Source organism: Cyprinodon tularosa, unplaced genomic scaffold, assembly GCF_016077235.1.
Source record: "Cyprinodon tularosa strain WSP-4 unplaced genomic scaffold, ASM1607723v1 ctg313, whole genome shotgun sequence".
Taxonomy (NCBI): domain Eukaryota; kingdom Metazoa; phylum Chordata; class Actinopteri; order Cyprinodontiformes; family Cyprinodontidae; genus Cyprinodon; species Cyprinodon tularosa.
This window is the reverse complement of record NW_024039023.1, coordinates 830,866-844,153: the sequence shown is the minus strand read 5'-3', so window position 1 is coordinate 844,153 and position 13,288 is coordinate 830,866. Positions and strand designations below refer to the sequence as shown.

Here is a 13,288-nt window from a genome sequence, read left to right as displayed (position 1 = left end):
TCTAAGTAGAAATACATCAATTAAAAAGTTGTTTATTCCATTCATTTTCTCCCGTTTTATCTGGGGCCGTGTTGCGGAGGCAGAAGTCTAAGCAGAGATGCCCAGATGTTTATTTGATGCCAAATTATGTTGAAATATTCTGATTCTAATCCTATTTCCCCACCATAAGGTTAGAACGCATTAGGGGGAAAAAAACATGCTACAGCTAGAAGATGCAGGTGGGATTTAAATCTGTCATAAATAAAAAAAATTACCAGATTATTCTGTGTTTATATATTAGGAAAGGTATGGAAATTAAATCAAAGCACTTGCTGTTGGTGGATGGTTTAGAGGACGCGTTTTGTTTTCTTCAGTTATAAAAAGAGGAGGAATCCATTTTTGTTTGTATTTGATCAGCTGGACACCAAGATCTGATCAACTCATTGGTTTGTCTTTAGTTCTAATATTAAAAATCAGCCAGCTCTGTAAATAAGTACTAAAAAAAATATCATTGGGTTAACAGTGATGAGCTGATTATTGAAATAAAGTAATTAAGTTTTGGATTAATTGCATACAAACTCTAACCCATACCATTAGCTGAAAGAGCAACCCACCCAGTAATTAGTAATTATGCCAATATTTAAGATGAAGAAACTTTTCCTGTGAATATATCCTCTATTTAGCTTCACCTGCTTTAAATTCTTTATACAAATCTTCTTTAAGGCACATTTGTTATCTGATTATTAAATGATTAATCTAAAAAATGATTTGAAAATTAACAAATAGAAAAATAGTTTGGATCAGTCTATGATAGAGATTAGACTATACAGGTTTTTTAAAGCCTGCTGATACCCATTATTTGACATCAGTCTAACCAGTCCCCAATACATGTTGAGCTGCAACTAATGATTATTTTACAAATTGATTAATCTGTCAATAATTATTTTAGATTAATAAGTTTAGATGTGAACAATCGGATAGCCAAGAGGCTCTTTAAAGGAGATTTTTACTAAATTAAACCAGGTGAAACAAACTTTTCCACTTGAGGAGTTCTGGATTGAGCATATTGACAGATTTTTAATCTTAAATGCAAAATGTTTACATATATATATATATATATATATATATTTTTTTTTTTTTTTTTTTTTTTACAATTTTGGTATAATTACTGCTCTAAGTTGGTTACTCTTTCAGCTAAAGGTATGTTTTAGTTAACGATTAATAAATCAGTTATTTCAATAATTGATTAATCCATTGTTTCAGTATGTGTTGCTGTTTTTCTTTCTTTTTTTGGGTTGATTCTTAAAGCCATTCTTGCTTCCCCCCCCCCTTCATTAAAACGATAGAGATGAAATGATTATAAATGTTACACAGTTCTCAATTTAAACACAAAAAAATAAGCATTTGTAAAAATAGAACAAGGTAACATTAACAACGGATAGCAAATAGACTAAGTGACGAAGGAAATTAACCCTGTAATGCCAAATGTATCATATTTGATACATACGGTTTCTGAAATGTTTTGCGTCTGACACCTTTTATATAATTTAATGGTAAAAACTTTGTTCAAAATCCTATTGTACACAATCAGATATACCTGATAACAGAGGGCAGAAGACTACACAAAAAATTATCTTTTCTTATCGCATAGTAATAAATTATTAATATCAAAAATATATTTTTGTTTTTTCTTTTTACATATTTTGTTAAAAGGCCAAATAAGGACTTCAAACCAAAAAAAAGTAATTTTCTGTTTTGTTTTATTCTTGATTCGGGCTTTAAAGGGTTAAGAACATGCACATATCGGCCGATGTCAAAACAAGGGGGAAAAAATAATATTAGCCAAAAATATTAAATGGCTGATTGACCCATCTACCTCTAATGTTCCACCCGGTAATTTTTCAGTTTAATGTTCCTACGGTATAAAATCCTTTCATTGGGATTCTAGTAAAGGCATCAGATCAGAGTTTTCTCCTGCTGGTTTTAATGCTGCAGTACAAATAAAAATGGAGCGCTGCCCCTCCACTACCTGCCAGCTGGCTGAAAGAATACTTTACATTTTCTATTGCAGTGACCAGAAAAAACGATTGGAAATATTTAATGTGAAAAACACTGTGGTAAAATAAACCATAACTGCAGGTCTTACAGTTAGGAAGCTGTAGCTGTTTAACTTTAAAGATTATGACATCCGTATAAGTTTAAAGAGATTATAAGAATCATTTTTAAAAGGTGTTAGTATTAATATTTTTGTTTCTCAGAATAAAACCATTTTAGTGGTTTGTAAGTTTAAAATGAGCTGAAGCATTTTGGAAAATAGCCCTTTAAAGCCCTTCAAAAACAAACAAAAAAAAAGTCACCTAATGGAAAACTGTAACGGCCGGCTGTAAATGTGAAACATTCTTATCTGCATCTTTATCAATCATGACTAAGTTGTATTTCTGCTAAAGATGATCCGTTTGTGATGGTTTTGCAGAACATTTTGGCGTGTGGAAGTGCAGAAGTGGTCCGACGCCTCAGACTAGTGTGAGAAACTAAAAAGAGCAACAGAGGTTTGCATTTAGACTCTGATCAGGACTTCTTTGGGTTATTGCACATAAAAATGAAAACAGTTTTCACATAAGTGACACAATTACCCATAGATTGCATCAGTTCCTGCTTTAAATGGCACTCGCACACAGGCATTAGATTAATCATACAGATCGGATACACCCACTGAGAGCTTAATGTAGAGGTCACTCTGCATTAAATGTGACGTGTAAAGTGACCTCCATCAAGGAGCCCTTATTTCCAAACAAAGCCACCCCATAATCCAGAGGAGATGGCTTTAAAATCTGCAAAGAGGATAAACAGTTTAGATTCCCAGTGAAAGGTAGCGATAACGTCCTCGTAGGCAGCTGTGGGAACACTATGGTGGCGAAGAGTTTTGTTCATTTGTTGAACAAAGCAACAAACCGCAGCCTGCTTCCTTCTGCAATCCCTCCATTCATCAGCAGGGTGCAGCACTGCTTTTCCCATACAGGCGAGTGGGAGTGGGAGTGGGGAGGGGGGGCCGGTGCCACTGAAACAGAGAAATTGATTGCTGGAAAGGGGGATGGCAATAAATCAAGCAGGAAAGCAAATGTAGAAAACGCTGTTCTTGTTTATGTCTAAACAGGCGGAATAGAATAAATGTGCTCTATTTTTCAGTCCGTTTGAAAGCAAATTTGATCGAATTTTGCATGCATTGCCAATCCTGCTGGTTAGAGCTTAATTTTCCCCTAAAATAAATGATAAAAGAAAGAAAAAAAAAATCATAAAACTGAAGCCTTTGATTTATAGGCAGTGCTTTGTCTTTACACTGGATTCTAATGAGATTGTTTATTTAAAACAGATTTTTTTTTCTGTTCTCTATTTAATTTGCTTTCTTTCATAACGGGCCTAATTGAACGACCGTCTCTGTCATGGGGATTTTTTTTCTGACTCATCTCGCCGTGTTTCTTTTCATTCGGCCTCTGTTGTCTGTTTGTCCTCCGCTTCGTCTTCACCCTGCCGTCCCTCTGTACGGCCCAGACGCGTGGAGGGCTCCTGGTTCTAATTGAAGCTAATGGCTTTGGCTTTCTGCCTGCTCTGACTCGGCTGGTTTGTGTTCAGCTTTGGCTATGAAGCCATTAACTACAAAGTTAGCGTTTATCATTATTTAAGTTCAATATTATTACTTAAGTTGCTTAATATAAAGATTTTATCAGTTTTTTTTATTTGTCAAAGATAAACTATATTTCATTTCTCATTCCTTTCAATAAAAATCTCTTCTTTTGTCCTTGAACACACATCCTGTGTTTGATGTTTCATATTTAGTTTGATTGCTCAGTTTCTGCCTGGCAAAAGTTAAAAAAACATTCATGCTTTTTTAACCTCTTCGAACTAAACTTGTGCTTCTTAAACTGAACACTATCAAAGGCGATGCTTTGAATGGGTTAACAACTTTAATCATCTCAATTCTAGATCCTAAAAGGTTTTAAACTTCTATTTAGTTCATTTGTTTTAAATTTAACCTTATTATTTCTGTTCCTTAAACTGACTTAGTTCATGTTGAAGTAAGTAAAATTAAAAAGTCCATAACTAACTTCTTCATCATTGAGGATATCACATTTAAAAAGCTTTGGCCTCAATAGGACAGCGTAACAGGTGGCTTAACAGGTTACCAGAACAGGTACCACTATGGATTTGCATAGACAGTTGTTTAATATAAAATGAATAATAGTCTAAAAGGATTTAAATGGACCTTTCTGAAACTTGCAGACGCCCTGCAGGGCGAGTTACATGCGAGCATCAAGGCGCAGCCAGCAGGGATTCTGCTGTAGTTTTAAACGCTGCTGTTAAAAACTGCAAAAATGTTCCATAAATATCGGTTTAATCAGACGGTGGCAGAGTTTTCTCCATCTCTTTGGATTATAGTAAAAGTAGCGCTGCCTTTCCCTCACCCGTTGCTGCACACTGCCAGTCAGAAGGCCAGATTCTGCTTACTCCTAGATTTTCTATTTTTGTTTTTCCTTCAGCTGCAAGATAAACACAACTTGCTGCTAGGAACTACATCAGGGTGCCCCCATTAACTTACTAATGACGTTAAAATGTTTTAGTTTTATGGCAACCAGCAGAGAGCTCCTCCAATTATACAACTAAAATCAAGAAGGCGTTCTGGAACTACTAACTTTACCAGGTGTTTTACGGTGATTTTATTCTATTTGTCAAAATATAAATAAATGGTATCAGTAGGGTATTGTTTTTTTTCTGATCTGAATAAAAGCAGATCCATTTATTTTTAAAGATTTGTGCTTTCTAAAAAAAATCTTTGTGTAAATGCTATGAACCTGTTTCTATTTCTATCAGGGTTCCCGTATTGTTTCATACTAACCTGTTCCTGATTGAAACTGATATTTTTAGAAATCTTTTACAAATAAAATAAAGGTGTAAAACCTCACATGCTATGTTAAAGATTTGATCAGTGGCGTTTTAAAATCCGGATTGATTCTTTCATATATTTCCAGTTGATTTCCAACCAAATCAGAATACGCATTTTTATTTTCTCCTCCGTTTCATTTTAAAGTAAAACAACAAAAAAGGAAAAAGAAAAAAAAAACATTAAAATTAGCTTTAAAGAAGATCATCTCTTGTGGGATGTTACCTTAATTTAAAGGGCAACAAAACTCAAGCTGTAAAACAATCATGTTTCACTAGAAACAATAAAAAAAATGAAACACTAAATGTTTACAGCTGGTGGTATCACACCGTGAGCCAGTCTGAGAACAAACTATGGGCTACGGAAGCCCAAGGAGATCATACGGGAGAAAAAAATCCAGATTTTCCAAACATCTTTATAAACAGAAAATTCTATTAATCTTTTTCTGTCTGTCTGTGAGAGTTCTATGTTTATATCTATAGAACTATAGATATAAATATATAGATGGATATAGATGTCTTGGGGCAGATTTTATTAAAATATTGGGTAATATTGTGATAACGATGAAAGTGGTGGTTAAAGAAAACACTTTAGTTTGCAGTTTTTCTTAGGTAACTGACGGCTTAACGCAGCAATCATAGCCTCACAATCACAAATAATAATTTTGAACAATAAAGACATTTATATGAGTAAATAAAATTTTAATGCCCGGATGGAATAAAAAGGAAAAAAACGTAAAAACTGAAAATAAAAATTCAGCTTCTGGAATTTTTTTAATAATCTTTGATTCTAATTAATCATTTAAGTTGCTGTCATGAGGGGAAACTTATCACAATACGATAAATGCCCTCCCCTTATATGTGTGTGTTTATACTTATATAGATAGAATATAAAATAAAAAGCTGTGAAATGACCTTTAACCAAATGGTTAGAAGCCAACTTCAGCATTATTTCATGATCTGTTGAACATGGAGCTGATAAAACCTAACAGCTCCACAAACGATTTCAAGATGCCAACAATGTTAGGAACCGATCTTTAAAGCCTTTTATTTTTAAGATTTCTTTGTCATTTTAAATTATTTAAAGCCTATAACAGGAAAGAGTAGTGGTGCTTCACATTTCTTGGTTGTGGTTTAGATTACAGCAGAAATGATAAATATTTATGCATCATCTCATAGGTTTCCGATGTTATTGAGCTTTTATGTAACTTTGAACGCCAGAAATAATGTCAGCTCTTATTTTCTGATGTGTTTAAATGAACAGGAAAACATCTGTTCTGCTGTATTTTATCAACACCCACTGAGATCTTGTTAAGTGTTTAGAAAAGCCTTTTTAAATTTGAATTAAAAGAATGGAAATATAAGCTGGGGTATGAATGAAGTGGGGATCTAAAGAGTCCGTAGGAAGCCTGTGTAAAGGTGAATCCCGGGTTGTGTTTGCAGGGTGGAGGAGAGGCAGATGGCAATTCTAGGCTCTCCTCGGTGCGGAGAGAATCACAGATAATTGGAGAGTGATGCTTAGCCGCAGCCCCGGCGATCGATGTCAATCCACCTGCTTTGAGTCCAGGGGTTATGCTTTGCTTTTCTTTTCCACACGCCGCAATTAATCCAGCTTTTAGCCAGCTATACGGAGAGAGCAGAATACCAATGACCCGTTTAAGGGCCACGCTCCACCTTAATCGCTCCCTCCTGCTCCGTGTAGATGCACTGATGTTGTGCTACATCCAGATGTGCTGACTTTATTTCTTTGTTTTTTGTCGTTGCTGTTTTTCCTTTTTTTTTTTCTTTTTCTTTTCGCCCACAACTGCAAAGCACTCCGTAAAAAAGGCAGCAGAAATCAAAGGCGGTCTTGCGCTTTCGGGGGCACACTTCAGCATCTCCTGAGATGAAATGAAAGCAGCCTGAGGGTGGTGTTAACCAGCTGAATAAATGATAGATTTATATCCTAAATCCATTAGCAAAGCCACAGGGACCACATAGACACCCCAGGCTACTGACAGGGAGGGGGGTCAGAGGAAACAAAGCATCTATGCATGTTTATTTGTCACATTAAAATAAAGAAATATCTTTTTGTTTTTTTCATTTTAGGGTTTAGAAAAGGCCAGGGTCGCAGCATGGGCGCCTGTTGAGTAATTAGAACTGGTTTACCATCACTGAATGATTTAAAGAAATTAAAGCAGAACAAAGAGGTTTTTTTTTTTTTTTTTTTTGGTTGAAATCCATCTTCGTCTTGAATGAGCCGCTTCCTGCTGAAGTGGCTAATATTTTAATTAAGTCCAAGGAAGACTCTCTCTTCCCTCGCTGAGGGCTCCCTGATAAACTCCCTCTCGTCTGTTGATGGTAATTTAGCAGCTCCCCAGAGACGCTGCCGTTTGTGTGAGCCAGCACTGTTTCATTGTGCTTTGCCCCCCCCCCCTCCTGTCTGTAATGTGTGCGGGCTAATTGGTGGATGTGTTAGACCCTGTCTCTGCGCCGCACGGCGCCGCGGGCTCTCGGCCGTCCACAGGCCGTCCTGCGGGGACTCTTTACAGGCTTTAGTCAGGCCTAAGTGGGTTCCTTTGTGGGCTGTTTGTCAGGCCTAAGCGGGCTGCCGCAGGGGGTCTTTGTTGTGGGGATGTCGTGTTAAATGGAGGCAGATGGCTGGGGATGCGTCACGTCAGAGCACGCAGCAGAGCTCGACACCGTCATGCTCAAAGAGGGTCACGCTGGGTCACAGCCTCTGTCTACCTCTTGTTAGCTCCCTCAATGGGGACCATGTGCTCCCAGATATGCCCTCGGTCTGCAGGGAAGGTATCCAAGGAAACGGGAGGCTGAATTCTCCGCATGGCCCAGAGGGAGCTGGTGGGACGGGAAGGGGGGGCGTCCCCAGTGATGATCCCAGAGCTCCCACACAGTCATAGACTCCCACAGTCCATAAAAAGAGGCTGAGAGCAGTTTGAGGGGGATAAAGGGCGTGTCCCACCGGATAATAGACTCTCTGTCGGTCCTCTGCATGCAGGCCTGTAGAACGGTTGGACTGGGCATCATATTTGCCTGTTTTTGTCATGGGGTTTCCCTTCCAGCTGCAGTCAGACGTTTATTTCTACATATGTGCTTCATAGGCAGCTAGAAGAGATGTAGGAATGTTTGTTTTTCCTGCTGGTTTAACTCAAATCCGATTATTTTGCCCCTCCTGCTAGACTTTATAATTATTTTTGGTTTAATTCCTGACTGCAGTTTATTTTTGTTTGCATCCATTTTCAAAGTTGACTTAAGTTTAGTTAGATTGTGTCCAAATTTAAACAGGAAAATGTCTTTGGGTCTAAACTTTTCCACTGTAGCTCTAGCTTTGTGTTTAGACTTTCTGTGCAGGTGGAAGCTGAACTTCCACCCTTCTGTCTTTGGCTGCATCCTGCAGCTTTCGTTCTATCGATCAGTTTGCTTTTTCCAGTTGTCTTCATGATGCCGTTTGTCCTCTGATGTTCACAAAGCCTCAAAGTCATTTTAGCTGAGTTTAAATCACACACAGACTTGCCTTACTTAACATCTGAAGGCTATCTACTCTATGAACGTTAATTTTAAAGTTTGTGATTTGGAAAAATATTGGACATTTTAACTTTGCTAAAATGATGAAAATCTTGTAGTTGTTTAAGATTTTATTCCTGAATCTTGAATTCCCACAAGAAGCAGATCATGTGGAATTGAATGGCTGTGCATATGAGGTGGAATGGTTTATAAGGTTTCTATCGTCATGCAATCTGCTAGTTTTCCCATTATTTTAAAAGTCACAATTCACTCATTTCTTTGTTGCCGTTTTGTGGTCCTGCAGGTTTGCTGGCCGAACCGTCAGCAGCGGAGCGCTGGTCCTGGTCACACTGGAGCTGAAGGAGTCCTCCGCTGCACTCCTCACCATCAACACAGAGAAGACCATCATGGCGTCCATGTTGCTCAGAGATCTCAAACAAGCCCTGTCACAGGCGTAAAGTCCTGATCAAAGGGAAAAGATTCCGATTTAAAGATTTCACATATTTTATTCCCATTTTTCCGGACGGGTCTGGTTCTGTTAACAAGTGCCTGACACACTCCTAAAATCCGGGAGGCTTAGCTCAAGAAGAACTGAAAGCAACAAAACCCTGCTCAGTATTTGCAGTTTAATATGCTGGTATGTTTCGAAAGGATCGTCCTGAATTATCAGAATAAATATGTGGAAATCTTGGCTGGATTGCTCTCCCCCTCACTAAGAAAGCTTCACAGATAATGCTGTGCAATTCAAGATGTGACACTTAAACGACTTTTTTTACAAAGCTGCCATTTTCAGCCAAAACAAAGAATACTGACAGCACTCCTTTCATTAAAACACTGACCCTTTATCTGGACCGGATGGAATGATAGAAGTGCCACAAATAAAAAATAAAAAGGAATTAATAAATTGGAAAATAAATATAAAAATAAATACTTTAATAAAAGATATGTTTTATTTTCATTTTTTTTTTTTTGCATTAAAAGAATTTGGGTTCAACAACAATGATGCTTGTTTTAACATAAGTAAAGCAGAAAGACCTAATTTATTCAGATGAATACAAAAATAGACATTTAAGTTGCATACATATCAGTTTTTACATTTAATAATTTCTTTTTTTCTAACTTTTTTATGTCTTTTTTTTTTTTATTTTGTAAAAAATGACACTCCTGTCATTCCATAGTTCCATCTGCATCAGGTTACCAGTGCTTCAGTTCCTCATTGCTGTAATCGACTCTTTTTACTTGCCAGGGACGGAAAGAACAGACTGACTTTCTCATCAGGAAACTATAAATTAGTGAAATTCTTTAGCCGACCAGTTGTTCATGTAGCTTAACATTCCACCCTTTAAACAGACCCCATTGATCGATGGCTAAAGTGCCTTCAGTCATTAATAATGTTGCATAGAAAACCAATGATCAGTTACTCTCAAAGGTCTTTTTATCTGTATGCTTTTTCTGATCAATAAAATGGGACTTTGTCAATAAACCTATTTATGTTGTTTTTCTTTTGTCACAGAAAAAAACCACATTCTTCACTTAGACTGAAACCTTTTCCTGCAGACGTTTGATATCAGGTGGTTGTAAAATAAAACCATTAGTGTGAGCTGTTCTAGTAGCAGGTTTATGATAGTTTTGGTGAGGATAAAACGACACATTTGGACATGATGTTCCTTTTTTTCTCCCACAGCTTCCAGTCTATTAACCAGCAGTTTGCAGAAATAAGCTTTAAGAATGAAGTCCTCTGTGAAGCGACAACTCAGACTTTGTTTCACTGACAGGAATAAGTAATAAATGTTTATTCTAAAAGGACATGAAATGGATACCCAAACATTTACATCCTTAATGGAAACCAGAGTCGGATATTTACCTTTTTTTATAAGTAAACTCTTTTTGTCACCTCAGAAGAAGTCAGAAGTAACTTAATCTGATCCAAAGCAGTGAAATATAGCAACTTAATATGATTTTAACAATCAACAAAAAAAGAAATGTCTTTTATTTAAATTGAGCACAAAAGAACCCCAGAAATTAATATGGACAACTCTCCTATATTTCCTCTAAATCTTAATTTTCTGGTGAGACCAAGAACCTATCTGTACTGTTTTGCAGGGTGCATTTTTTTTATTTATAAATTTGTTTGCAGAAACGGATTACAACTCCAGTCCAGTGTGCGGATGACGTCATAAACAATTCACTTTGTTTTTAAAAGATATAAATATAAAAAATATAACTGCGGATGTCTGGGGGACAGTGATTCGCCTACATGTTATGAATGCTGGCGTACCATAAATGATAAATTATGAACAGTTTAGTTTGTGTGTTCAACTCGTTGCCCATAGGAAGACGTTACTTTGTTATAACCCAACGGAATATCTTCAGAACAGCTCCAAAAGACACAAAACTAATATGGGTGAGTAGAAATGATGTAATAACGTAAAATCAAGAGAAAATCAATGTAAGAAAATACAAAATTTCATCATTCCATATTCTTGTTTTTCCTCCCATGAAACAATATTCCTAAAATGGACATAAGTTAAACCAAATCTAAAGACCGTTACATATAACACGTACTGAATAAACAAAAATCTAAATATTCCATAAAGGAACCTCATTTTTTAATTTGTCCTCGTTTCCTTTCGTTGCAAAATGTATTTTCTCCATTTTAAGAAATTATAGAACAGGGGTGTCAAAGTGGTTCCAGAAAGGGCCGTGTGGCTGCAGGTTTTCTTTCCAACCAAGCAATAGCTCACCAGACTCCATCTCATCAAGTCATCATGTTAAGACTGGACTCACTTGATGAGATGACTGGAGTCTGGTGTGTTGAAAAGATAGAAAGACTGCTTGGCTGGACAGAAAACCTGCAGCCACACGGCCCTTTTTGGAACTTTGACATCCCTGTTATAGAACATCGTGCAACCACTAAAATATTAAAGGTGCTTTAGGTGATTTCCAAAAAAGGTCAGAAAGTTTATGAACATTTTTTAGAGCAAATTCACCAAATAGAACCCAGAGTCATAAAAGGCTAGGTATACACTTCAAATGCTGATGAAGATTCTCAGTCATCCAGGTCATGGTCATTCCGTTAAAGTAAACTTGGCTTCCAAGATTTGAAGACGTTTCGCCACCTCTCCAGGAAGCTTCCTGGATTTTTTTTTTTTTAAGTTTTTCTTTTTTGCACCTACGGAATATACACTTCAAACTTGATGTTTGCATTCAGGTATAGGGAAAAAAAATCTAGAATAATATGAAAACTTTTATATTTGTCTTCTATATTTCTCTCTCATAGACAGGTAGATTGATTTAGTTCAACTTTAGTTGCATAAGCATAAAGTGAAATATTTCAAGCCTTGTTAGAATTTTCATTAAACACCATATCCCGTGTCCCAGAAAATATAAATGTGAAAGTTGGAAAAGCTAAGGTGTTGCACTTGAATGAACTTGCTAACTATACTGTTAAAGCAGGCATCCCCAAAGTCGGTCCTTGAGGCCCGCTGTCCTGCAGGTTTTAAAGGTTTCCCTGCTTTAGCACAGCTGGTTATGATGATTGCAGTAGAGCAAAAGCCTGTTAATCATCTTTCAAATAAAACCAGCTGTGCTGGAGCAAAGAAACCTCTAAAACCTGCAGGACAGCGGCCCTCGAGGACCGACTTAGGGGATGAATCATTGGGAAGTAACTTTCTGACCCCCTCCACAAGTAGAAGGGCAACAAAGGATCAGTGATATGGGAACTAGTTCACAGTAAGCTGTAATTAAGCATATTTGTAGATAGATAAGTGGAAGAAAAAATTTGCTTACTTGACGAGTATAACCACAGCCATTGGAGAAGTGAGGCTGGTATCAGTGTCTCAGGAGTCAATGTGAAGCGCAAAATCACACACATTGGCTGCAGATGTTATGCTTCACATTAGTAGCTGAAGCTCAGAGGAACCACAGAAAGGAGGGAGCATTAGCATCCCACCAGGTGATTTAGCCCCAGCAGACCCGACACGTTCCGGGGATGCTTCCAGACAGGATCTTATGCTCAGAGCTCCTACCTGACATCATCGCACCAAAGTGAAGGACAAGAAACTGAACTCTTTCAGAAATGTGATTCTGCAAATATCTTCTTAACAATACGATTTAATTTATTCATTATACCACAGGTGCAAACAAAGGGTAGCTGAACCCTAGTGACCGACTCCATGCTGGTAACTCTCTCATAAATGAAAGTATTAATTATTTATGTTGCAGGGGTTTAAATGTTTGATTCTGCATCTTTTGCATCTCCTGATGAGAATAAATCCAAAGTGTCTGCAGGGAAGTAATAAAGTGGCAGAAAGATCGTTCCTCAGGTACGACATAAAAACACCAATACATGTTAAGTTCATTTATAGCTGTAAACTTTGTTTAATGTTAAGTATTCAACAATAAAAGATAAATGAATGTTTTTTATTTTGTTCTTTACAGATTGGGCTGATGAAACCTCAACCTGACTGCTATGTAAAGTAAGGCAGCGCCTGCCACCGGCTGCAGCCAGTTCTGCTGCGTTGCTCCTTGTTGAGTGAAGTTGTGCAGATGTCTGTGATGTGTTTCGGCATTGAGGAGGCCGGTGGCGTGGTGTGCATTGCGTCTGGCTGTCTTTTCTGGCTCATAAATAGCGTCTCTCTGAGGGCCGTGGTGAACACCTGTTAGCTCATCTGTCACAGGAGCTCTACTCGTATCCATCACCTCTCCCTCTGTACTCATTCCCTCAGCCAGCTGTTCCCATTACACACACACACACACATCACCCTGCAACATGGTTCAGAGTGAAGACTTTCAGACATATTTACACCCCTAACATGTTTCCTCCTGAAGAGTGGAATGCTTTAACTAAGTGTTAATGATTGGATGTAGA

The 13,288-nt window shown here is 37.4% G+C and overlaps 1 protein-coding gene across 2 annotated transcripts in view; it reads left to right on the top strand.

The window, feature by feature from the left end:
- The window catches only part of ap3b1a (adaptor related protein complex 3 subunit beta 1a), a 112,752-nt gene extending 103,398 nt beyond the window's left edge, over window positions 1–9,354 (top strand). Inside the window, exon 27 of one of the 2 annotated variants that reach the window (XM_038292512.1) lies at window positions 8,723–9,354. In XM_038292512.1, coding sequence (XP_038148440.1) covers window positions 8,723–8,876 — 154 coding nt within the window. In that variant the 3' untranslated portion in view covers window positions 8,877–9,354. The remainder of the gene's footprint in view (window positions 1–8,722) is intronic. The other variant, XM_038292513.1, reaches the window with a different exon arrangement.
- Window positions 9,355–13,288: the final 3,934 nt, after the last annotated feature.